The following is a 27,072-nucleotide window of genomic DNA, read 5'->3' as shown; positions in this document are numbered from 1 at the left end:
GAATAAATGCTGAGATAGGTATTTTTAAGTTTTCTTACACTCCTTAAAATCAAGAAGGCCATGCAATCACCCTAAAGCTTCAGTGATCCATAGTGGGGGGTAGGGAACCGTGCCACTGAGTCAGCAAAATCAACAAATCTCCAATATGCAATATCCATAAACTGCACTGCAGTTAATGCATTCAAGCAATTTACTGCTCCATAAAGTGACTCAGACAAGAAAATCATACTGATAGAGTGATGCTGCTCTACTGTCTGTGATATGTTGTAGAAATGAGCTAACTGTCATATCAAGTGAAGTGAGATATTAGCAAGTTAGTTAATAGCTGACAAGCGTGGAGCAGGCACCATAATGACGTAAAGCAGGCCTTTAACTCATTAACATTGTCATCACACATACAGTTCCACTTGATCACATGATCATATCAATTAAGATGTCAACACAGACGTTCTTTCAGAGTACATTTACTGAAGGTTGACCTGCTTCATAAACTAAAACTCATTTTACAATAATGCAGCAGTTCCAAAAGAATGTTGTGACTTCTGATACAAAAATTAAATGTGAAAGATTCAGAGGTTGACCATAAAGTTTGTTGTCCTATTTTGTTTTTGTATTTAATAGATCATACAGACATAGTATACAGTAAGCTCACGTTACACAAGTTACTACATATTGCATCATGAAAGTACCACTGTACAAAAGCACTTATTGTATATGTTTGCCCGTTAAACATTATACCTTTATACATGTAATGCAATGTGAGCTGTGCTAAAGAGTTCGACTACATGATGTCAGATTATTTTATTGTGTCACATACTCATTGGCCTATAAATCTGATGGCACATGTTTTTGTTCACCTTAAGAAGTTCAGCACCGGTACTGAAAAAGAAAGGCATACTTATAGATAAAGATATATACGTATCAGTCATATCTATATCCCCATTTATGTGTTGCTGATAAATACAGTAGTCAGTAATACACATGAGCACAGCTTCCATTGGGTAAAACCAGCAGTCGACAATAAAGTAAACATTAAGTCATTAAGTGAGTTTTGAACTTGGTACACGATCTGAATACGCTGAGTTTGGGAGCATCCAGAATTTGGCTTTGAAAATAAAAAAGTGAAAGTTGTATACGTGTATATACAGTTGTCATGAGGAGATATCAATCAATCCCTTCTCAAAGACTCACTTTGTTCATTGTGTTCACTTCAATCACCCAAACTCATATCCTCCAGTAATAGCCACCCTCCAAGTAACATTCAAGCACACTGTACACTTAAGTTTAAGCTGAAGGTACACTTAATAGTATAATGCTGTTGTACTTCCTCATTGTTGCCTCATTAAAATGTATTATTCCACCTTGTTTTCAAAAACACAACAGTGAGCCTTGGCTACAGAAAATGGATTGCTCAATATCATAAAATACCTAAAGCTATCAAAGCACTCAGATTATCCCATGCAAACACAAATGAAAGGCAGATACATGATGGCTGAAGGCCCCGCTTCTATCTGTTAATGTTCTGGTTAACTTAACCTAATCTCTCAGCACTCTCAGACATATTTAGGCCTAGATCACACATAAAGCACAAAGTCAATACGAAACATAAAACAGCTAAAAGCTACCACATATAAAATACTGATTCCCTCTGTTTCATACTTTTAAAAAAGCCAGGTTGGTGCTTTTTTTTTGACATTTAGTAAATTGTGCTGTTTCACTTCTTGGCTAACTTATATAATACATCAATGCTGTTATAGAGTAAGACAAAGCACAGATGTTAACAATGTAATATCCAACATGTGTTTCATTTTTAGAGAGGGAAAACTGTCTCTCAAAGGCATTTCAATATTCCCATGTCCACTCCAGGTCGTCCTTGCTGAGGCTTCTTGAAATGTCCACAGGTGCAGTTTCTTCATACAGTCTGCTTCTTTGTAAGTATCTCCTCTTGAATGTTTCTTTTTTTGTATGAAAAGTCTTGGCATGTGGTTGAAGCCATGCGGTCTTATCATGCATACTGAATGGACAGAGAGGCATTGTTGATTGGCTTTTTATGTGCTTAAAGGAAGAGAGGGGGAGGGCTGTGTCCTCAACTATCCACTTTAGTCCATTTAGTGTTAAAGCGTTACATACACGGTGAGGATCAGACTGAGCAGGGTGGACGTGGGGGCATTTTACGGGCAGGGGTTTCTCCTTTCCTCCGTGAAGCTTCTTGTCAGCGTCAAGTCAATGCAGTATGCAGCTGGAGGTTTGGCCTTATGTGGAACTACTGCCGCCGCTGCTGGTGGTGGATGCCTGCCAACGAGACAAGAGAATTAGATCAACCTTGAAAACGACCACAGCACTGACAGCCGTGTGACTGTCCAAAATGACACATCTCATGCAGCCGATGTCTGTCACTCAGACAGGGGCTTCAGGCAGAGGACAGAGTGGGGTGGAGGGGTTGGGCAGATCCTTGAACATGTACTGGTGAGGTGACGGGTCTATCAATGAATACCATGCTCCAATAATATGTGAAGGAGAGCGGTTGCTAGGTAACTGGGTGACTGGATTCACTTTGCGCCTCTCCTGCACAAAGAATTAGGTCACAATTCACACTACAGCAGACAGAAAATTCAGTGTCATTGAGTAACACTCAGACGAATTACAGTAAATCTAACCCAATCATACAGCAACACCTTTAAACATTCAAAAATATAATTCACTCCTAATCTATTAGTGATGGATCAGTAGGGGATGAACACACATTTATCCTCACATGCACAGGATCCTTTTGAGAACACAGTGATTCAGTTAATGACATATTAAAGTTTTCTTGCCATATGTATTAACAGCAGAAGCCAGATTGTGAAAAAAGCAAAGCCAGCAAATGTTAGTTTTAATGAAGGATTTTTTTTTTTTAAGCTGTGATCAATGACCTTCAGGCAGAGCAGCATGTTGATGTTATCATTTTGTGTTTATAGGATACAAGTGTGTGGCTCAGGGACTGGCTCTACTTGAGTCTCACTTTGTTCACCAAAAGTTATGACTAGGACAGGGATACTGTTTTAATACTACTTCATCTGAATCACCACTTTTGCCTGTCTGCAAAACTGACCAAGTGTCAGAGTCTGTATGTTGTCTATGATTATTATGGCCCAATGTCTTTGTCCTCTGACGTCAATCAAAATCATTAGGGTCATATTTTTAGGCTCTGTCAAACTGAAACTTTGAGAGGGGACATAATCCTGAAATACTGACAGATGTAGTGTGAATTACTGTGGTGTATAGACTGCACACATTTTAGTGGGCTTTAGTGATACGACTGTATGTGAGTAAGAGTAACCAAAATGTAGGCATGAAGAAGTTTTAACACAGGAGATTTGCCAAACTGCATGTGATGTCAGCTGAGTGACCCTTTGCAATTAAAAAAGAGAAATCTCCTTCTCTAAGAGAAACTAAACAAGACAAAATAATTTTAAAGGAAAAAAAGATCCACTGAGAACAAAACAAACACAAAAAACACTTCAAACACTAAGTTCTGGAACATCATTCATAAAAAGGGCATCCGGGGTGGGGGAGTGAGACTCCTGCATACCTCCAGCTGCCGAGTGGACTTCCCTCATTTAGGGTACTTTAGAGTGGGGAGAAAAAAAAACAAGCAGTTCAATGGTCAGGTCATTGCAAGCACAAAAAAGGATGATTTGTGTATGTGATCACAGAGTTGGTGTAGAGGCACTATGGATGAAATGTTATCTTTACCACAGACTAAGCATGGTTAGTGTGACCCTTTATAACACATACTGCAGCTTGTTACAATCTGCTCTATAAAAGTGGGTTAAAACACAGTCGTGTATTTAGCAATATCATTGTTCATGTTCCAGCAGTATACTTACCTAGATAGATAGATAGATAGATAGATAGATAGATAGATAGATCAGTTGATCTGCAGGGAATAAAACACTGATGACATCCAATCCCCTGATATACACACAACAAACCAATCTGCAGGGAATAAAACACTCATACACAACCACTCTCTTGATATATACATCACAGTCAACAGTCACACAATAATATCTGTGAAGCAGTTACAAATGAAAAGTCGTTTTAGCAAGTGTCTCTCTGTAAAACCTTTAAATACAAACCGCTGCAAGATATTTTATGAGGTGCAACATTTTCTCTTCAGTTTGGTTGCTATTAACTATTATATTTTTATGTCACTGGTGATTTTTTCTGACTTTTGTTATCATTGATTTAATGTCATTTATGGTCTGTTTAAGGTGATATTAGAAGTTTTGATCTTTACGTTCATTTTAGTAGACAGATCTTCCTGTTGAATGAAAATTACATTTTTAAGGTTTTTTTAAGTACCACATAGACAGAGATTTAGAGATGGGAAATGTTGTTATGGTATTTAACAGTGAGCCGGGAAGTATCCGTAGTGCAAACACAAAAACAGACATCAGTAATACAGGAAAAAAACATGACATGGTTTTATACTGTGCAGCGATACACAGCTTTCATACGGTCTTGGTGGTTTTGTTGTTGTTTCTGTCAGTGTCTCTAGTATGATACATTAAATGCATCCATTCATTGCTGTATTAAGTGTGACGTTGTTTACGGTGAAAAATGTATTATCTTTATTGTTTTTATATCACTCTGGCTTGCTTCAGGCAAAATTTACTATAACAAAACAAAAAGAAACGAACAAAAAATGCCAGTGCACTTCACCTGAAAGCTGATCAGTGTAGTGTGAACTGTGATTAACAGTAGGCAAGACTTTTCTTCACAAACATAAAGTTAGGAATGGGGTTTATTAAAACTGCAGTAGAGTGATCTGTACCTGCAGAGTGGATGGTGCTGAGTCACTAGTGTCTGTGAGTCCTGTCCCTCTCGGTATACTGGACACGATGTATCTGGAGCCCTTTGGCACAGGCTGTCTAACCACCAGCTTTCCTTTCCTGGTCTCTGCTAGAAACAGACTGTACCAGTAGGCATCGTTGGAGACCAGAGTGGAATCTGCGATGGTGGAGTTCCTCTCACTGATCACACTGTTCCTGCAGGGAGGAGCCGCTTTGCTGGGCTTGGGTTTCTGACACTTGAGCACGATGGTGACCAATATGGTGATGAGCAGGAGAAATGACACCGAGCCCAGACCGATGACCAAATACAGGTTGAGGTCTGAGAAGATGTCATATTCCAGAGGCACCTCAGTCATGTCAGAGTAGGCCTTAACGGCAGTCTCCATTGTGGACAGCTTGATGGTGACTGTAGCAGAGAGAGCAGGCTCCCCGTTGTCCTTGGCAACAACAACCAGTCTCTGGTGACGCGGATCTCTGTAACTGAACATCCTCATAGTCCGGATCTCTCCGTTGTATTGGTCCAGACTGAACAAGGTGGCGTCAGTCACCTGTAGAAACTGGTAGGTAATCCGAGAGTTGTGCACCGAGTCGGTGTCTAAGGCTATCACCTTGGCAACCAGAGAGCCTTTGTCGGTGGATCTGGGGATCTTTTCCTCCACCACCGAGCCGTGCGCGCGCCAAGGTGACACAATGACCGGAGCGTTGTCGTTCTGGTCCACAATAATGATGTGGACCGTGACGTTGCTGCTGAGTGGAGGAGAGCCAGAGTCTCTGGCCTCGATGTGGAAAAGAAACTCCTTCTCGATCTCATAGTCAAAAGTTTTCAGTGCGTAAAGATTCCCGTTCTCTGGATTGATGGAGAACAGCATGGACATGGAGGTGTTGGCTATCTCCTTCTCTAGGATGAAATAAACTAGATACTGGTTTTCATGGAGGTCAGGGTCAAACGCAGTGAGTGAACTGAGCAAGGCTCCAGGTGCGTTATTCTCCATCACACGGATAGTATAAAATGACTGAGGGAACTGTGGAACATTGTCATTAACATCCAGCAGCTCTAACGTCATAGTTTCATTGTCAGATAAAGGAGGAGAACCTCTGTCTGTCACCGTGAAAGTGACGTCATATTCTGGGACCTTCTCGCGGTCTAATGGCTCTGACACTACTAATTCATAATAGTTATCAGAGGATTCCCTCAGTTTGAAAGGCATATTATCTGGAATATGAAGATCAACCACTCCATTGTCACCTGAGTCTTTATCACTGACACTAACTACTGCTATCACTGTGTCTATCGGTTCGTTTTCTTTTATAGGACTCTGAAATGATTTGATGGATATTTCTGGATGATTATCATTCATATCTGTCACCTGTATTGTCAGTTTACACTGTCCAGATAAGGAGTTAGGCCCCTTATCGCTGGCTATAACCTCCATTTCATAAAGTTTAACATCTTCATAATTTATCATCTCTTTCACTCTGATTTCACCATTTTCTGGATTCAAGTTAAACATCTGTTGTGTTCTCTCTGATGTATATAAACTATATGAATAAACTATTTCAGAATTTGACCCTTCATCTAAATCAGTGGCGTTCAGTTTTATTATTAGACTGCCAATCGGGGAGTTTTCCATCACATCTACGTTGTACTTGTCTTTTTCAAATTTAGGGGCGTTGTCGTTGACATCAAGCACGCGAACAATGATGCTGGCTGTACCTGTGCGCGTGGGCGCTCCACCATCCACAGCAGTCAGTATTAGATTATGAACAGCCTGCTGCTCTCTGTCCAGCGGTTTTTTCAGAATCAAATCTGCAAACTTTGACCCATCTCTGCTCGTCTGAATTTCGAGTGCAAAATGTTCACTTGAGCTCAGATGATAATTTTTTACAGAGTTTGTTCCAACATCTGGGTCCGCAGCATTATTCAGTGAGAATCTCTCTCCAACGGGGCTCGATTCAGAGATGTCCAGATGCATCGTTCCTCTTCGAAAATGAGGCGCGTTGTCGTTAATATCCGTGATTTCCACCTCAATATTAAACATACGTATTGGATTTTCAATTGTAGCGTCTAATTTAAGAAAGCACGACGTAGTTGTCTTCGAGGGGCATAAAAACTCTCTGTCTATCCTTTCCAGAATAAACAGCTCTCCAGTGTCTTTGTTGATGTCAAGATATTTTTTGTTGCCCATAACGTCGATGCGCATCTTCCTTCCTTTGAGCGTCTTCACGTCTAATCCCAGATCAGTTGCTAAATTAGCAACGACAGAGCCTTCCTCCATTTCTTCGGGAACAGAATAATGGGTGACGGTACATACCGTTGTCATCATAGCAGAAAGACAGAGAAATGCAGACACGTACCCTCTCTCAAACAACCGTCGGTAATGATGCGCCATCGTGCTGTTCCTGTAGTTATAATCTTGAATTGTGCTGAAACGTGGACGAACTGTCTTGTTGTTGAACGCACAAAGGAAACGAGGATCTTACAAGAAAACGTTTCTTCACGCTTTGACCAAGAGTGACGTCTGTGTTAAAGGATGTCTGACATCCCTTCCTCCAATTACATATCGCGAGAGCTATGACATCATCGGTGGATGTTTTCGTGTAGAGCAGCGACGATAGTAGTTTTGTGTGAGCCTTTGCACTTGTTTAAAACAAACGAGTTATTAAAATTAAAACAAGAAATATTTTGTTTTAAAGAGTCAAAGTGCGAGTGTGTTTTATCACAGTTTAAGGAAAGTGGAAAAAGTATTTTGGTAAAGTCTTCATTTCTTGTGTCTAAACTTTTACCTACTAAGTGGGAGAACTAATTCTGAAATACTGATAAGTGAACTTCAGTCTCCATTCATTACATATTTGCATTCCTTTCTAAACGTTTTGTCTGTCTGTTTGTCACACGTGTATACAGTGATTGTAAAGGCATATATTATGTATCATAATTTCCTCTTTCCTTTATTTATTGCGACTTTTACGCACGGCTGTCTGTGCGTAAAACCAGTGCCCATCATGATGAAATCAAAGTGTCCGTGTGTGTATTATCAGTAATTGCTACTGGCAGTTACTTTTGGTTTAACATGATATTAGTGTACTTCACATCTAGCCTCATGTCTCCTCCCAATACATAAATATTACAGAAACTTTCAGGCTAAAATAGCAAGAAAAGAAAAACTAATGAGAAAAAGAGGGTGCAGATTATTTATCAAGTTACTTATTAAGTTTCATAAAATTGCACCTTGATTTTAGTACAAACTAGCTTCCAGCAAGTGAATAAAGACTTTAAGGAAGGCAATGTGAGTAATAAATTTTTACTTGTAAAGCACGGTCCATGAGTAACTTATAATAAGTAAAGAGGAGAGTTAAATTCTCAAGCGCTGAGAACATAAATGTCATGACTACAGTGGTCACTTGTGGGTAGAGCTGATGGGTATTGACGAGGTACATCTGTGTGTAACAGGTGTTCAATAGATTTTCTTTTTCTCATACCTGCAGAGTGGATGGTGCTGAGTCACTAGTGTCTGTGAGTCCTGTCCCTCTCGGTATACTGGACACGATGTATCTGGAGCCCTTTGGCACAGGCTGTCTAACCACCAGCTTTCCTTTCCTGGTCTCTGCTAGAAACAGACTGTACCAGTAGGCATCGTTGGAGACCAGAGTGGAATCTGCGATGGTGGAGTTCCTCTCACTGATCACACTGTTCCTGCAGGGAGGAGCCGCTTTGCTGGGCTTGGGTTTCTGACACTTGAGCACGATGGTGACCAATATGGTGATGAGCAGGAGAAATGACACCGAGCCCAGACCGATGACCAAATACAGGTTGAGGTCTGAGAAGATGTCATATTCCAGAGGCACCTCAGTCATGTCAGAGTAGGCCTTAACGGCAGTCTCCATCGTGGACAGCTTGATGGTGACTGTAGCAGAGAGAGCAGGCTCCCCGTTGTCCTTGGCAACAACAACCAGTCTCTGGTGACGCGGATCTCTGTAACTGAACATCCTCATAGTCCGGATCTCTCCGTTGTATTGGTCCAGACTGAACAAGGTGGCGTCAGTCACCTGTAGAAACTGGTAGGTAATCCGAGAGTTGTGCACCGAGTCGGTGTCTAAGGCTATCACCTTGGCAACCAGAGAGCCTTTATCGGTGGATCTGGGGATCTTTTCCTCCACCACCGAGCCGTGCGCGCGCCACGGAGACACAATGACCGGAGCGTTGTCATTCTGGTCCACAATGATGATGTGGACCATGATGTTGCTGCTGAGTGGAGGAGAGCCAGAGTCTCTGGCCTCGATGTGGAAAAGAAACTCCTTCTCGATCTCATAGTCAAAAGTTTTCAGTGCGTAAAGATTCCCGTTCTCTGGGTTGATGGAGAACAGCATGGACATGGAGGTGTTGGCTATCTCCTTCTCTAGGATGAAATAAACTAGATACTGGTTTTCATGGAGGTCAGGGTCAAACGCAGTGAGTGAACTGAGCAAGGCTCCAGGTGCGTTATTCTCCATCACACGGATAGTATAAAATGACTGAGGGAACTGTGGAACATTGTCATTAACATCCAGCAGCTCTAACGTCATAGTTTCATTGTCAGATAAAGGAGGAGAACCTCTGTCTGTCACCGTGAAAGTGACGTCATATTCTGGGACCTTCTCGCGGTCTAATGGCTCTGACACTACTAATTCATAATAGTTATCAGAGGATTCCCTCAGTTTGAAAGGCATATTATCTGGAATATGAAGATCAACCACTCCATTGTCACCTGAGTCTTTATCACTGACACTAACTACTGCTATCACTGTGTCTATCGGTTCGTTTTCTTTTATAGGACTCTGAAATGATTTGATGGATATTTCTGGATGATTATCATTCATATCTGTCACCTGTATTGTCAGTTTACACTGTCCAGATAAGGAGTTAGGCCCCTTATCACTGGCTATAACCTCCATTTCATAAAGTTTAACATCTTCATAATTTATCATCTCTTTCACTCTGATTTCACCATTTTCTGGATTCAAGTTAAACATCTGTTGTGTTCTCTCTGATGTATATAAACTATATGAATAAACTATTTCAGAATTTGACCCTTCATCTAAATCAGTGGCGTTAAGTTTTATTATTAGACTGCCAATCGGGGAGTTTTCCATCACATCTACAGCGTATTTGTCTTTATTAAATGAAGGGGCGTTGTCGTTGACATCAAGCACACGAACAATGATGCTGGCTGTACCTGTGCGCGTGGGCGCGCCCCCATCCACAGCAGTCAGTATTAGATTATGAACAGCCTGCTGCTCTCTGTCTAAAGCTTTTTTCAGAATCAAATCAGCAAACTTTGTACCATCTCTACCGGTCTGAATTTCAATAGAGAAATGTTCACTTGAGCTCAGATGGTAATTTTTAACAGAGTTTGTTCCAACATCTGGGTCGCCAGCATTATTTAATGAGAATCTCTCTCCAACGGGGCTCGATTCAGAGATGTCCAGATGCATCGTTCCTCTTCGAAAATGAGGCGCGTTGTCGTTAATATCCGTGATTTCCACCTCAATATTAAACATTCGTACTGGATTTTCAATTGAAGCATCTAAACGTAAAAAGCACGACGTAGCTGTCTTCAATGGGCATAAAAACTCTCTGTCTATCCTTTCCAGAATAAACAGCTCTCCTGTGTCTTTGTTAATGTCAAGATATTTTTTGTTGCCCACAACGTCTACGCGCATTTTTCTTTTATTCAGCGTCTTCACGTCTAATCCCAAATCAGTTGCTAAATTAGCAACGACAGAGCCTTCCTCCATTTCTTCGGGAACAGAATAATGGGTGACGGTAGATACCGTTGTCATCATAGCAGCAATAAAGAGAAATACGGAAACGTACCCTCTCCGGGAACAATGATGACTTTGCAGAGCCATTGAAGATAATCCGTATTTAAAACCTCGAAATGTGATGAAAAGAAGAAAAGAGAAACTGTATTTTTTTCAATGATGAAAGTCCGCGAGGGTCTTCAAGAAAAACGTTTCTTTATGCAGAGATTTGCGTGTAACATGTCTGCCTGCCCAACCTCCAATGAAATAGCGTGAGAGCGATGACATCATCAGTGAGTATGTTTTTTGTGGAGAGCAGCGACCTGAATAGTCACTTACGAGCTTTCGCACTTCGTAAAAATATCGGTGATGTCAAAGTTACATTATTACAAACTCAAGTTGCTATAAACTTTTCATTTTATTCGAAAGAAAAAGACTTATTAAATATCTGGCAAATGTTTTTTCCTGGTTTCTAAACTTCAGTTTTGATGGGTGTTGGGGCAATATCCACATTTTTTCTATTGTATCGTCATTCAGAGTATTCAAATATACTGTTTTTTTATTTACGTTATTTGCACATATACTACAAGATAATCTGTCGGTGCAAATAAATGGTGCCACAGTCCCTGCTTTTGTGTTGACCTTTTACGCACCTATCTGTGTGCGTAAAACCGTTCCAATGTGGCAAAACATGTTAGTTTCAACGTGTATTAAGTCTAATTTTAATGGATTTGTTATATGTCGTCAGTCAATATTGTTGGATGTTTAAGTTATGTTATCACATGTTCACACACATAGTTGTCTCATGGCCAGTGCAGAATGGAAAATGAGCCTTGCAAAAATACCGTGTGCGAGAAAAACGAATTGTTTGAAGGGGCAAAGGTTTCAAGTGTCTAATGATTTATCCAGTAATACATAAAGGAAAGAAAGGTGTAAATATTTAAATTAAATCTTTATGTTGACCTTGATTACCACCACTATGAAGACGGCAGATATGTTTCAGCATTAATTTTTGAAACAGAAGGAGGCATATTATCTGGAAATTTTGTATTTCTAAAGTTTGTATATGTAGGCATTACACGCAGATATGTGCGGAAATTAATACAAATTTGCAAAATTAAACATTGCAAGGACAAAAAAAAAACTGCATTAAAACTGAACCTATAACACTTTTATTTATGGCGGTATTTGATGGACCTGCTCGTAGAATATCTGCATGTGTCACATGTTTAATTAAGGTTTTCCCATACCTGCAGAGTGGATGGTGCTGAGTCACTAGTGTCTGTGAGTCCTGTCCCTCTCGGTATACTGGACACGATGTATCTGGAGCCCTTTGGCACAGGCTGTCTAACCACCAGCTTTCCTTTCCTGGTCTCTGCTAGAAACAGACTGTACCAGTAGGCATCGTTGGAGACCAGAGTGGAATCTGCGATGGTGGAGTTCCTCTCACTGATCACACTGTTCCTGCAGGGAGGAGCCGCTTTGCTGGGCTTGGGTTTCTGACACTTGAGCACGATGGTGACCAATATGGTGATGAGCAGGAGAAATGACACCGAGCCCAGACCGATGACCAAATACAGGTTGAGGTCTGAGAAGATGTCATATTCTAGAGGCACCTCAGTCATGTCAGAGTAGGCCTTAACGGCAGTCTCCATTGTGGACAGCTTGATGGTGACTGTAGCAGAGAGAGCAGGCTCCCCGTTGTCCTTGGCAACAACAACCAGTCTCTGGTGACGCGGATCTCTGTAACTGAACATCCTCATAGTCCGGATCTCTCCGTTGTATTGGTCCAGACTGAACAAGGTGGCGTCAGTCACCTGTAGAAACTGGTAGGTAATCCGAGAGTTGTGCACCGAGTCGGTGTCTAAGGCTATCACCTTGGCAACCAGAGAGCCTTTATCGGTGGATCTGGGGATCTTTTCCTCCACCACCGAGCCGTGCGCGCGCCACGGAGACACAATGACCGGAGCGTTGTCGTTCTGGTCCACAATAATGATGTGGACCGTGACGTTACTGCTGAGTGGAGGAGAGCCAGAGTCTCTGGCCTCGATGTGGAAAAGAAACTCTTTCTCGATCTCATAGTCAAAAGTTTTCAGTGCGTAAAGATTCCCGTTCTCTGGATTGATGGAGAACAGCATGGACATGGAGGTGTTGGCTATCTCCTTCTCTAGGATGAAATAAACTAGATACTGGTTTTCATGGAGGTCAGGGTCAAACGCAGTGAGTGAACTGAGCAAGGCTCCAGGTGCGTTATTCTCCATCACACGGATAGTATAAAATGACTGAGGGAACTGTGGAACATTGTCATTAACATCCAGCAGCTCTAACGTCATAGTTTCATTGTCAGATAAAGGAGGAGAACCTCTGTCTGTCACTGTGAAAGTGACGTCATATTCCGGGACCTTCTCGCGGTCTAATGGCTCTGACACTACTAATTCATAATAGTTATCAGAGGATTCCCTCAGTTTGAAAGGCATATTATCTGGAATATGAAGATCAACCACTCCATTGTCACCTGAGTCTTTATCACTGACACTAACTACTGCTATCACTGTGTCTATCGGTTCGTTTTCTTTTATAGGACTCTGAAATGATTTAATAGATATTTCTGGATGATTATCATTCATATCTTTGACATTAATTTTTACTTTGCACTGTCCAGATAAACTGTTGACTCCTTTATCCATTGCTATGATTTCCATTTCATAATTTCGAATATCTTCGTAATTCAGCATCCCCTTCACCGTAATTTCACCAGTAGAGGGATTCAGGTTAAATGTTGCCTGTGTCTTTTCTGATGTGTACAGACTATATGTATATTCGATCTGTGCATTTGTCCCCTCGTCCAAATCTGTAGCATTCAGCTTTATGGCGAGTGTTCCAACTGGAGAGTTTTCCATAATATTAACGTCATAATTATATTTTTCGAAAGTTGGGGCGTTGTCGTTAGTATCCACCACACGAACAACGATACTGGCTGTGCCACTTCGACTGGGGACTCCACCATCTACAGCAGTCAGGATTAAATTGTGGACTGCCTGCTTTTCTCGGTCTAACCCCGTCTTTAATATTAAATCAGCAAATTTGGATCCGTCTCTTCCGGTTTGAATTTCTATGTCAAAATGCTCACTTTCGCCCAGAAGATATGTTTTAACTGAATTAGATCCAATGTCAGGGTCAACAGCGTTATTAACAGAAAACCTCTCACCAGCTGGGGTTGATTCCATAATGTCCAACTTAATGGTGTCTCGTCGAAAATGAGGAGCGTTGTCATTGATATCCGTTATTTCAATTTCTATATAGAATATTCTCTGTGGGTTCTCCACTATAGCCTCCATTTTTAGGTAACATGCTGTGGTCTTTATTGCGCAGAGATACTCTCTGTCAATCCTCTCAACGATGTAAAGCTCTCCTGTTTCTTTGTTCACATCCAGATATCTTTTGCTGGATATAATGTCTAACCGCATCTTCCGTTTACTCAGAGTCTTCACGTCTAAACCCAAGTCGGAAGCTAAATTGGCGACAACTGAGCCTTCCTCCAGTTCTTCGGGAACAGAATAATGAGTGACGCCAATAACCTGGTGCACAAACGCACTTAAAAACAAAAGAGCAGACACATACCTCCTGCAAGACTTCTCAGTGTCAGGCATTTTCATTGTTCTGTCGCTAATTAAATGTTCCCTTTTCAGTGAGTCAGTGTAGATGCAGCAAGAAGAAAGTCAGCGGTAAAACACTTCCAGACTCACATCATTTAAAAAAGGTAAGATTGAGATAAATGCGCACGGAATAAATCCATTAAAAGATGTTCAGCACCAGGAGCTATCCACCCTGCTTTGTCGCTGCCCGATCTGCCTCCTTATGAGACACTGTCATGGCGCTCGTGAAGTCATCGATTGGAATGTTAAACGAGGAAACAGCGACGCGAAAGTGCAAAAAACACGCATGTGCATCATCACAGGTTTGCATGGACGTTATAATAATATCGGAATTATTATGAATAAACGATGACGATGTTTAACCTGTTGTACATTGCATCAACGTCTGTGCAAATATTTTCTTTTTGACTGCAATCTAAAAACATAGCTATATTAACAGTGATACCTGAATATCAAAACCACAATTTCTGTGACTTATTTTTTAACGTTTCACTTTCTGGACCCGAAAAGCAGGGGTAAACAAACCTGGTGGAATTTCAAAGAGTTGACTGAAAGCTGAAGCGATGTATGTAATTGAATATTAATTGATTTACCTGCAGAGTGGATGGTGCTGAGTCACTAGTGTCTGTGAGTCCTGTCCCTCTCGGTATACTGGACACGATGTATCTGGAGCCCTTTGGCACAGGCTGTCTAACCACCAGCTTTCCTTTCCTGGTCTCTGCTAGAAACAGACTGTACCAGTAGGCATCGTTGGAGACCAGAGTGGAATCTGCGATGGTGGAGTTCCTCTCACTGATCACACTGTTCCTGCAGGGAGGAGCCGCTTTGCTGGGCTTGGGTTTCTGACACTTGAGCACGATGGTGACCAATATGGTGATGAGCAGGAGAAATGACACCGAGCCCAGACCGATGACCAAATACAGGTTGAGGTCTGAGAAGATGTCATATTCTAGAGGCACCTCAGTCATGTCAGAGTAGGCCTTAACGGCAGTCTCCATCGTGGACAGCTTGATGGTGACTGTAGCAGAGAGAGCAGGCTCCCCATTGTCCTTGGCAACAACAACCAGTCTCTGGTGACGCGGATCTCTGTAACTGAACATCCTCATAGTCCGGATCTCTCCGTTGTATTGGTCCAGACTGAACAAGGTGGCGTCAGTCACCTGTAGAAACTGGTAGGTAATCCGAGAGTTGTGCACCGAGTCGGTGTCCAAGGCTATCACCTTGGCAACCAGGGAGCCTTTATCGGTGGATCTGGGGATCTTTTCCTCCACCACCGAGCCGTGCGCGCGCCACGGAGACACAATGACCGGAGCGTTGTCATTCTGGTCCACAATAATGATGTGGACCGTGACGTTGCTGCTGAGTGGAGGAGAGCCAGAGTCTCTGGCCTCGATGTGGAAAAGAAACTCCTTCTCGATCTCATAGTCAAAAGTTTTCAGTGCGTAAAGATTCCCGTTCTCTGGATTGATGGAGAACAGCATGGACATGGAGGTGTTGGCTATCTCCTTCTCTAGGATGAAATAAACTAGATACTGGTTTTCATGGAGGTCAGGGTCAAACGCAGTGAGTGAACTGAGCAAGGCTCCAGGTGCGTTATTCTCCATCACACGGATAGTATAAAATGACTGAGGGAACTGTGGAACATTGTCATTAACATCCAGCAGCTCTAACGTCATAGTTTCATTGTCAGATAAAGGAGGAGAACCTCTGTCTGTCACCGTGAAAGTGACGTCATATTCCGGGACCTTCTCGCGGTCTAATGGCTCTGACACTACTAATTCATAATAGTTATCAGAGGATTCCCTCAGTTTGAAAGGCATATTATCTGGAATATGAAGATCAACCACTCCATTGTCACCTGAGTCTTTATCACTGACACTAACTACTGCTATCACTGTGTCTAATTCTATGTTTTCATTGACTGGACTCTGAAATGATTTAATAGATATTTCTGGGTGGTTGTCATTCATGTCTTCAACCACAATCTTTATAGTACATTGTCCTGATAATGCAGTGGCTCCTTTATCAGTTGCTATAACCTCCATATCATAAATCTTGAAGTCTTCATAATTTAACATTCCTTTAACAGTAATTTCACCAGTGGAAGGATTCAGATTAAATGTTTCTTGTGTTTTCTCTGACGTATATAAACTGTATGAGTATGTTACATCAGAATTTGACCCTTTATCTAAATCTGTTGCATTGAGATGAATCACGAGGCTGCCGATGGGAGAATTTTCCATTATTTTCATGTTGTAATTTGCTTTGTCAAAAGCAGGAGCGTTATCATTTGTGTCCAAAACATGAACAATAACACTTGCAGTGCCAGATCGAGCAGGTGTTCCTCCATCTACAGCTGTGAGTATTAAATTATGAACAGCCTGCTGCTCTCGATCTAAAGTCTTAGTTAAGATTAATTCGGCAAATTTAGACCCATCTCTTCCAGTTTGCACTTCAATAGTAAAATGTTCACTCTCACTCAGGTGGTACGTTTTTACTGAATTGCTCCCAACATCAGGATCAACAGCGTTGCTCAGTGAGAATCTCTCCCCAGCAGGTGTTGCTTCAGATATATCTAAATGAATGGCGTCTCGTCGAAACTGTGGGGCGTTGTCGTTCATATCCAGAATTTCTATTTCTATATTAAATATTCGCAACGGATTTTCAAGTATAACTTCCATTTTCAGATAGCAAGAGGATTTTGTGTTACAAAGATATTCCCTGTCAATTTTCTCAACAGTATACAGTTCACCAGTCTCTTTGTTCACATCCAGATATTTCTTATTAGCGATGAGGTCGAGACGCATCTTCCTCTGATTCAGTGTTTTAACATCCAGACTGAGATCGCTTGCAAGGTTAGCAACGACTGATCCTTCTTTCATCTCCTCGGGTATGGAATAATGAGTCACTGAGGCAGTTACATGATTTACGAAGGAGAAGAGAATCACAAGCGCCACGTACCTTTTCCCTGAAAGCATTGTTACACCGGGCCGCATTATTGTTCCACTGTTCACCGCGCGCAAAACGCTGGTCGCTATATCCACTGATTTACAACGTTGTGATTGAGTTCGCCATTCAGCTCTATTGATGGAAATATAAATCCGAGAATATGTGGACGAGTAAAGCAGCGAACTCCCCCCTTTGCTTCACTGTGAGTTTCAGCACCACGGAGCTGTCTCGCGTTATGAAGCTCTGACGTTTTTACAATGACTCTCTGTCATGGCGACCGTGGCTTAGTGTTTTATCGAGTGAACAGCGCCACTCTTTGCAAACTGCAGTGTGATGTCTTTAAATTGAGGTATCTTTGAAAAACAAAATCTTTTAAAGTTTAAAAATGGCTTAGTGCTGTTCATGTGTTTCAAAGAATAATGTTGTTTTTTTCCGACCTCTTTTAGAAACCTTATATTCCCAAATACAAAAGGAAAATTAATTTACAACGAACTCTAGAATAGGCTATACAGGAGAAATTTTAACTTTGGTCATACCTGCAGAGTGGATGGTGCTGAGTCACTAGTGTCTGTGAGGCCTGTCCCTCTCGGTATACTGGACACGATGTATCTGGAGCCCTTTGGCACAGGCTGTCTAACCACCAGCTTTCCTTTCCTGGTCTCTGCTAGAAACAGACTGTACCAGTAGGCATCGTTGGAGACCAGAGTGGAATCTGCGATGGTGGAGTTCCTCTCACTGATCACACTGTTCCTGCAGGGAGGAGCCGCTTTGCTGGGCTTGGGTTTCTGACACTTGAGCACGATGGTGACCAATATGGTGATGAGCAGGAGAAATGACACCGAGCCCAGACCGATGACCAAATACAGGTTGAGGTCTGAGAAGATGTCATATTCCAGAGGCACCTCAGTCATGTCAGAGTAGGCCTTAACGGCAGTCTCCATCGTGGACAGCTTGATGGTGACTGTAGCAGAGAGAGCAGGCTCCCCGTTGTCCTTGGCAACAACAACCAGTCTCTGGTGACGCGGATCTCTGTAACTGAACATCCTCATAGTCCGGATCTCTCCGTTGTATTGGTCCAGACTGAACAAGGTGGCGTCAGTCACCTGTAGAAACTGGTAGGTAATCCGAGAGTTGTGCACCGAGTCGGTGTCTAAGGCTATCACCTTGGCAACCAGAGAGCCTTTATCGGTGGATCTGGGGATCTTTTCCTCCACCACCGAGCCGTGCGCGCGCCACGGAGACACAATGACCGGAGCGTTGTCGTTCTGGTCCACAATAATGATGTGGACCGTGACGTTGCTGCTGAGTGGAGGAGAGCCAGAGTCTCTGGCCTCGATGTGGAAAAGAAACTCCTTCTCGATCTCATAGTCAAAAGTTTTCAGTGCGTAAAGATTCCCGTTCTCTGGATTGATGGAGAACAGCATGGACATGGAGGTGTTGGCTATCTCCTTCTCTAGGATGAAATAAACTAGATACTGGTTTTCATGGAGGTCAGGGTCAAACGCAGTGAGTGAACTGAGCAAGGCTCCAGGTGCGTTATTCTCCATCACACGGATAGTATAAAATGACTGAGGGAACTGTGGAACATTGTCATTAACATCCAGCAGCTCTAACGTCATAGTTTCATTGTCAGATAAAGGAGGAGAACCTCTGTCTGTCACCGTGAAAGTGACGTCATATTCCGGGACCTTCTCGCGGTCTAATGGCTCTGACACTACTAATTCATAATAGTTATCAGAGGATTCCCTCAGTTTGAAAGGCATATTATCTGGAATATGAAGATCAACCACTCCATTGTCACCTGAGTCTTTATCACTGACACTAACTACTGCTATCACTGTGTCTATCGGTTCGTTTTCTTTTATAGGACTCTGAAATGATTTGATGGATATTTCTGGATGATTATCATTCATATCTGTCACCTGTATTGTCAGTTTACACTGTCCAGATAAGGAGTTAGGCCCCTTATCACTGGCTATAACCTCCATTTCATAAAGTTTAACATCTTCATAATTTATCATCTCTTTCACTCTGATTTCACCATTTTCTGGATTCAAGTTAAACATCTGTTGTGTTCTCTCTGATGTATATAAACTATATGAATAAACTATTTCAGAATTTGACCCTTCATCTAAATCAGTGGCGTTCAGTTTTATTATTAGACTGCCAATCGGGGAGTTTTCCATCACATCTACAGTGTATTTGTCTTTTTCAAATTTAGGGGCGTTGTCGTTGACATCAAGCACGCGAACAATGATGCTGGCTGTACCTGTGCGCGTGGGCGCGCCCCCATCCACAGCAGTCAGTATTAGATTATGAACAGCCTGCTGCTCTCTGTCCAGCGGTTTTTTCAGAATCAGATCAGCAAACTTTGTACCATCTCTACCGGTCTGAATTTCAATAGAGAAATGTTCACTTGAGCTCAGATGGTAATTTTTAACAGAGTTTGTTCCAACATCTGGGTCCGCAGCATTATTCAGTGAGAATCTCTCTCCAACGGGGCTCGATTCAGAGATGTCCAGATGCATCGTTCCTCTTCGAAAATGAGGCGCGTTGTCGTTAATATCCGTGATTTCCACCTCAATATTAAACATTCGTACTGGTTTTTCAATTGTAGCGTCTAATCTCAAAAAGCACGACGTAGTTGTCCTCAAGGGGCATAAAAACTCTCTGTCTATCCTTTCCAGAATAAACAGCTCTCCCGTGTCTTTGTTTATGTCAAGATATTTTTTGTTGCCCACAACGTCTACGCGCATTTTTCTTTTATTCAGCGTCTTCACGTCTAATCCCAAATCAGTTGCTAAATTAGCAACGACAGAGCCTTCCTCCATTTATTCTGGAACAGAATAATGGGTGACGGTAGATACCGTTGTCATCATAGCAGCAATAAAGAGAAATACGGAAACGTACCCTCTCCGGGAACACTGATGACTTTGCAGAGCCATTGAAGATAATCCGTATTTAAAACCTCGAAATGTGATGAAAAGAAGAAAAGAGAAACTGTATTTTTTCAATGATGAAAGTCCGCGAGGGTCTTCAAGAAAAACGTTTCTTTATGCAGAGATTTGCGTGTAACATGTCTGCCTGCCCAGCCTCCAATGAAATAGCGTGAGAGCGATGACTTCATCAGCGAGTATGTTTTTGTGGAGAGCAGCGACCTGAATAGTCACTTATGAGCTTTCGCACTTCCTAAAAATATCGGTGATGTCAAAGTTACATTATTACAAACTCAAGTTGCTATAAACTTTCAATTTTGTTCTAAATAAAAAGACTTATTAAATATCTGGCAAATGTGTTTTCCTGATTTCTAAACTTCAGTTTTCATGGGCGTTGGGGCAATATCCATATTTTTTCGTCAGTCAGAGTATTCAAATATACTGTTTGTTTTTTTTTAATGTATGTTATTTGCACATATACTACACGATAATCTGTCGGTGCAAATAAATGGTGCCACAGTCCCTGCTTTTGTGTTGACCTTTTACGCACCGATCTGTGTGCGTAAAACCATTCCAATGTGGTAAAGCATGTTACTTTCCACGTGTATTTAGTCTAATTTTAATGGATTTGTTATATGTCGTCAGTCAATATTGTTGGATGTTTATGTTTTCACATGTTCACACACATAGTTGTCTCATTACCAATGTAGAATGGAAAATGAGCCTTGCAAAAATACCGTGAGCGAGAAAAACGAATTGTTTGAAGGGGCAAAGGTTTCAAGTGTCTAATGATTTATCCAGTATTACATAAAGGAAAGAAAGATGTAAATATTTAAGTTAAATCTTTATGTTGACCTTGATTACCACCACTATGAAGACGGCAGATATGATTCAGCATTAATTTTTTAAACAGAAGGAGGCATATTATCTAGAAATTTTGTATTTCTAAAGTTTGTATATGTAGGCATTACACGCAGATATGTGCGGAAATTAATACAAATTTGCAAAATTAAACATTGCAAAGACAAAAAAAACTGCATTAAAACTGAACCTATAACGCTTTTATTTATGGCGGTATTTGATGGACCTGTTCGTAGAATATCTGCATGTATCACATGTTTAATTAAGGTTTTCTCATACCTGCAGAGTGGATGGTGCTGAGTCACTAGTGTCTGTGAGTCCTGTCCCTCTCGGTATACTGGACACGATGTATCTGGAGCCCTTTGGCACAGGCTGTCTAACCACCAGCTTTCCTTTCCTGGTCTCTGCTAGAAACAGACTGTACCAGTAGGCATCGTTGGAGACCAGAGTGGAATCTGCGATGGTGGAGTTCCTCTCACTGATCACACTGTTCCTGCAGGGAGGAGCCGCTTTGCTGGGCTTGGGTTTCTGACACTTGAGCACGATGGTGACCAATATGGTGATGAGCAGGAGAAATGACACCGAGCCCAGACCGATGACCAAATACAGGTTGAGGTCTGAGAAGATGTCATATTCCAGAGGCACCTCAGTCATGTCAGAGTAGGCCTTAACGGCAGTCTCCATTGTGGACAGCTTGATGGTGACTGTAGCAGAGAGAGCAGGCTCCCCGTTGTCCTTGGCAACAACAACCAGTCTCTGGTGACGCGGATCTCTGTAACTGAACATCCTCATAGTCCGGATCTCTCCGTTGTATTGGTCCAGACTGAACAAGGTGGCGTCAGTCACCTGTAGAAACTGGTAGGTAATCCGAGAGTTGTGCACCGAGTCGGTGTCCAAGGCTATCACCTTGGCAACCAGAGAGCCTTTATCGGTGGATCTGGGGATCTTTTCCTCCACCACCGAGCCGTGCGCGCGCCACGGAGACACAATAACCGGAGCGTTGTCGTTCTGGTCCACAATAATGATGTGGACCGTGACGTTGCTGCTGAGTGGAGGAGAGCCAGAGTCTCTGGCCTCGATGTGGAAAAGAAACTCCTTCTCGATCTCATAGTCAAAAGTTTTCAGTGCGTAAAGATTCCCGTTCTCTGGATTGATGGAGAACAGCATGGACATGGAGGTGTTGGCTATCTCCTTCTCTAGGATGAAATAAACTAGATACTGGTTTTCATGGAGGTCAGGGTCAAACGCAGTGAGTGAACTGAGCAAGGCTCCAGGTGCGTTATTCTCCATCACACGGATAGTATAAAATGACTGAGGGAACTGTGGAACATTGTCATTAACATCCAGCAGCTCTAACGTCATAGTTTCATTGTCAGATAAAGGAGGAGAACCTCTGTCTGTCACCGTGAAAGTGACGTCATATTCTGGGACCTTCTCGCGGTCTAATGGCTCTGACACTACTAATTCATAATAGTTATCAGAGGATTCCCTCAGTTTGAAAGGCATATTATCTGGAATATGAAGATCAACCACTCCATTGTCACCTGAGTCTTTATCACTGACACTAACTACTGCTATCACTGTGTCTAATTCTATGTTTTCATTGACTGGACTCTGAAATGATTTAATAGATATTTCTGGGTGGTTGTCATTCATGTCTTCAACCACAATCTTTATAGTACATTGTCCTGATAATGCAGTGGCTCCTTTATCAGTTGCTATAACCTCCATATCATAAATCTTGAAGTCTTCATAATTTAACATTCCTTTAACAGTAATTTCACCAGTGGAAGGATTCAGATTAAATGTTTCTTGTGTTTTCTCTGACGTATATAAACTGTATGAGTATGTTACATCAGAATTTGACCCTTCATCTAAATCTGTTGCATTGAGATGAAGAACGAGGCTGCCAATGGGAGAATTTTCCATAATTTTAATATTATAATTTGCTTTGTCAAAAGCAGGAGCGTTATCATTTGTGTCTAAAACACGAACAATAACACTTGCAGTGCCAGATCGAGCAGGTGTTCCTCCATCTACAGCTGTGAGTATTAAATTATGAACAGCCTGCTGCTCTCGATCTAAAGTCTTAGTTAAGATTAATTCTGCAAATTTAGACCCATCTCGTCCAGTTTGAACTTCAATATTAAAATGTCCACTCTCACTCAGATGGTAGGTTTTCACTGAATTGCTTCCAACATCAGGATCAACTGCATTACTAAGAGAGAATCTCTCTCCTTTTGGTGTTGCTTCAGATATATCTAAATGAATGACGTCTCGTCGAAACTGTGGGGCGTTGTCGTTCATATCTAATATTTCTACTTCTATATTAAAGATCCGTACTGGATTTTCAAGTATTACTTCCATCTTCAAGTAGCATAATGTCAGCGTTTTTGTACAAAGATATTCCCTGTCAATTTTCTCTAACACATACAGTTCACCAGTCTCTTTGTTCACATCCAGATATTTCTTGTTTGCGATGAGGTCGAGACGCATCTTCCTCTGATTCAGTGTTTTAACATCCAGACTGAGATCGCTTGCAAGGTTAGCAACGACTGATCCTTCTTTCATCTCCTCGGGTATGGAATAATGAGTCACTGAGGCAGTTACATGATTTACGAAGGAGAAGAGAATCACAAGCGCCACGTACCTTTTCCGTGAAAGCACTGTTACACCGGGCCGCATTATTGTTCCACTGTTCACCGCGCGTAGTACGCCAGTCACTATAAAGCATATATCCACCGATTTACAACGTTGCGATTGAGTTCCTCATTCAACTTTCTTGATAGAAATATAAATCCGAGAACATGTGGACGAGTAAAGCAGCGAACTCCCCCCTTTGCTTCACTGTGAGTTTCAGCACCACGGAGCTGTCTCGCGTTGTGAAGCTCTGATGTTTTTACAATGACTCTCTGTCATGGCGACCGTGGGTTAGTGTTTTATCGAGTGAACAGCGCCACTCTTTGCAAACTGCAGTGTGATGTCTTTAAATTGAGGTGTCTTTGAAAAACAAAATCTTTTAAAATTTAAATATGAGTCACTGCTGCTCATATTGTTTAAAGTTATTGTGTTCTTTTTTTCTCGGCCCCTTGTATTCACGTAATATTCCCAAATGAAAATAGCAAATTAAATTATAATGAACTCTATAATATACAGGAGAAATTTTAACTTTGGTCATACCTGCAGAGTGGATGGTGCTGAGTCACTAGTGTCTGTGAGGCCTGTCCCTCTCGGTATACTGGACACGATGTATCTGGAGCCCTTTGGCACAGGCTGTCTAACCACCAGCTTTCCTTTCCTGGTCTCTGCTAGAAACAGACTGTACCAGTAGGCATCGTTGGAGACCAGAGTGGAATCTGCGATGGTGGAGTTCCTCTCACTGATCACACTGTTCCTGCAGGGAGGAGCCGCTTTGCTGGGCTTGGGTTTCTGACACTTGAGCACGATGGTGACCAATATGGTGATGAGCAGGAGAAATGACACCGAGCCCAGACCGATGACCAAATACAGGTTGAGGTCTGAGAAGATGTCATATTCTAGAGGCACCTCAGTCATGTCAGAGTAGGCCTTAACGGCAGTCTCCATCGTGGACAGCTTGATGGTGACTGTAGCAGAGAGAGCAGGCTCCCCGTTGTCCTTGGCAACAACAACCAGCCGCTGGTGACGCGGATCTCTGTAACTGAACATCCTCATAGTCCGGATCTCTCCGTTGTATTGGTCCAGACTGAACAAGGTGGCGTCAGTCACCTGTAGAAACTGGTAGGTAATCCGAGAGTTGTGCACCGAGTCGGTGTCCAAGGCTATCACCTTGGCAACCAGAGAGCCTTTATCGGTGGATCTGGGTATCTTTTCCTCCACCACCGAGCCGTGCGCGCGCCACGGAGACACAATAACTGGAGCGTTGTCGTTCTGGTCCACAATAATGATGTGGACCGTGACGTTACTGCTGAGTGGAGGAGAGCCAGAGTCTCTGGCCTCGATGTGGAAAAGAAACTCTTTCTCGATCTCATAGTCAAAAGTTTTCAGTGCGTAAAGATTCCCGTTCTCTGGATTGATGGAGAACAGCATGGACATGGAGGTGTTGGCTATCTCCTTCTCTAGGATGAAATAAACTAGATACTGGTTTTCATGGAGGTCAGGGTCAAACGCAGTGAGTGAACTGAGCAAGGCTCCAGGTGCGTTATTCTCCATCACACGGATAGTATAAAATGACTGAGGGAACTGTGGAACATTGTCATTAACATCCAGCAGCTCTAACGTCATAGTTTCATTGTCAGATAAAGGAGGAGAACCTCTGTCTGTCACCGTGAAAGTGACGTCATATTCCGGGACCTTCTCGCGGTCTAATGGCTCTGACACTACTAATTCATAATAGTTATCAGAGGATTCCCTCAGTTTGAAAGGCATATTATCTGGAATATGAAGATCAACCACTCCATTGTCACCTGAGTCTTTATCACTGACACTAACTACTGCTATCACTGTGTCTAATTCTATGTTTTCATTGACTGGACTCTGAAATGATTTAATAGATATTTCTGGGTGGTTGTCATTCATGTCTTCAACAACAATCTTTATAGTACATTGTCCTGATAATGCAGTGGCTCCTTTATCAGTTGCTATAACTTCCATGTCATAAATCTTGAAGTCTTCATAATTTAACATTCCTTTAACAGTAATTTCACCAGTGGAAGGATTCAGATTAAATGTTTCTTGTGTTTTCTCTGACGTATATAAACTGTATGAGTATGTTACATCAGAGTTTGATCCTTCATCTAAATCTGTTGCATTAAGGTGAATCACGAGGCTGCCAATGGGAGAATTTTCCATTATTTTTATATTATAACTCGCTTTGTCAAAAGCAGGAGCGTTATCATTTGTGTCTAAAACATGCACAATAACACTTGCAGTGCCAGATCGAGCAGGTGTTCCTCCATCTACAGCTGTGAGTATTAAATTATGAACAGCCTGCTGCTCTCGATCTAAAGTCTTTGTTAAGATTAATTCTGCAAATTTAGACCCATCTCTTCCAGTCTGCACTTCAATATTAAAATGGTCACTCTCACTCAGATGGTAGGTTTTCACTGAATTGCTTCCAACATCAGGATCAACTGCATTACTGAGAGAGAATCTCTCTCCTTTTGGTGTTGCTTCAGATATATCTAAATGAATGGCGTCCCGTCGAAACTGTGGGGCGTTGTCGTTCATATCCAAAATTTCTACTTCTATATTAAAGATTCGTAATGGGTTTTCTAGTATAACCTCCAGTTTGAGATAGCAAGACGCTAATGACTTGGTTGTGCAAATACTTTCCCTGTCGATCTTCTCCACAACATACAGTTCACCAGTCTCTTTGTTCACGTCCAGATATTTCTTATTTGCAATGATGTCGAGACGCATCTTCCTCTGATTCAGTGTTTTAACATCCAGGCCGAGATCGGTAGCGAGATTAGCGACGACTGATCCTTCTTTCATCTCCTCGGGTATTGAATAATGAGTCACTGAAGTCGATATATTAGGAACAAAAGAAAGAAGAATAACGAGCAGCACGTACCTTTGGCAACACTGCACTGTCACAAACGGCCCCATTGTTCTGTCCGGTTTCACAGCACCTCAAATGATGTAACGTACGTTTCCAGTAAAGTCGGATTTTTCTTTAACAACTTTGATCTCGAGCATTGTCACCTATTTTTAATCCCGAGGTGATGGTGCGAAAAACCGCAAGCAATTTTCAGACTGGTGTTTCAACACCACGAAGCTGTCCGGTTGTTTCCCTCTCTGCCCTGATGACAACGATTGACTGTCATGGCGTTCATGGGCTGGTATTTTACTGAAAGAACAGCGCCACCCTTTGGGGTTTGTACGATACTTTTAGCTGAATTTATCATGATGTGCCTTAAAAGCCCGTTTCTTAGTGTAATTGTGAGTTCAAATTGAGTATCGCTGACAAGAATAATCAGATTGATTTACACTAATTATGAGCTAAAGTGATGGACATTTTTACCTCTAAAACTATCATGTAAATCAAAACGTCACTCCGTATTGATATAT

At 42.0% G+C, this 27,072-nt stretch overlaps 2 protein-coding genes and 3 pseudogenes across 5 annotated transcripts; all 5 read right to left on the bottom strand.

Annotated features, from left to right (window-relative positions):
• Positions 1–448: 448 nt before the first annotated feature.
• On the bottom strand, positions 449–17,716 carry pcdh2a2 (protocadherin 2 alpha 2). Its single transcript, XM_078169617.1, has 3 exons — positions 14,821–17,716; positions 4,823–7,318; positions 449–2,292 (listed from the first exon to the last, which is right to left on the bottom strand). Exons 1-3 carry the CDS (start codon positions 17,269–17,271, stop codon positions 2,254–2,256), a joined length of 4,986 nt encoding a protein of 1,661 aa, XP_078025743.1. The 5' UTR covers positions 17,272–17,716; the 3' UTR covers positions 449–2,253.
• Positions 7,318–10,728, bottom strand: LOC144463807 (protocadherin alpha-C2-like). Its single transcript, XM_078169335.1, has one exon. It carries the CDS (start codon positions 10,725–10,727, stop codon positions 8,313–8,315), a length of 2,415 nt encoding a protein of 804 aa, XP_078025461.1. The 5' UTR covers position 10,728; the 3' UTR covers positions 7,318–8,312.
• On the bottom strand, positions 11,849–14,657 carry LOC117260536 (protocadherin alpha-C2 pseudogene; annotated as a pseudogene). The gene has a single exon (XR_013491801.1). The product of XR_013491801.1 is annotated as a protocadherin alpha-C2 pseudogene (transcript).
• Positions 17,717–19,607: 1,891 nt separating the features above from the next.
• On the bottom strand, positions 19,608–23,706 carry LOC144463808 (protocadherin alpha-C2 pseudogene; annotated as a pseudogene). The gene has a single exon (XR_013491802.1). The product of XR_013491802.1 is annotated as a protocadherin alpha-C2 pseudogene (transcript).
• Positions 21,538–26,569, bottom strand: LOC117260828 (protocadherin alpha-C2 pseudogene; annotated as a pseudogene). The gene has a single exon (XR_013491803.1). The product of XR_013491803.1 is annotated as a protocadherin alpha-C2 pseudogene (transcript).
• Between the last annotated feature and the right edge of the window lie 503 nt (positions 26,570–27,072).

This window comes from Epinephelus lanceolatus, chromosome 7, assembly GCF_041903045.1.
Source record: "Epinephelus lanceolatus isolate andai-2023 chromosome 7, ASM4190304v1, whole genome shotgun sequence".
NCBI classification, from domain to species: Eukaryota; Metazoa; Chordata; class Actinopteri; order Perciformes; family Serranidae; genus Epinephelus; species Epinephelus lanceolatus.
Note: the sequence above shows the minus strand (reverse complement) of the source record. Positions and strands in the feature narration are given on the sequence as shown.

Excerpts from the sequence above, each read along its gene's own strand:
- LOC144463807 (XM_078169335.1), bottom strand. The coding sequence starts at position 10,727 with ATGGCTCTGCAAAGTCATCATTGTTCCCGGAGAGGGTACGTTTCCGTA.
- pcdh2a2 (XM_078169617.1), bottom strand. The coding sequence starts at position 17,271 with ATGCGGCCCGGTGTAACAATGCTTTCAGGGAAAAGGTACGTGGCGCTT. Across the intron at positions 7,319-14,820 it reads ATCGCTTCAGCTTTCAGTCA|GATCCTCGTTTCCTTTGTGC; the intron begins ACTCTTTGAAAT and ends GTTTTCTTGTAA. Across the intron at positions 2,293-4,822 it reads CAGCACCATCCACTCTGCAG|GCATCCACCACCAGCAGCGG; the intron begins GTACAGATCACT and ends TCTCGTTGGCAG.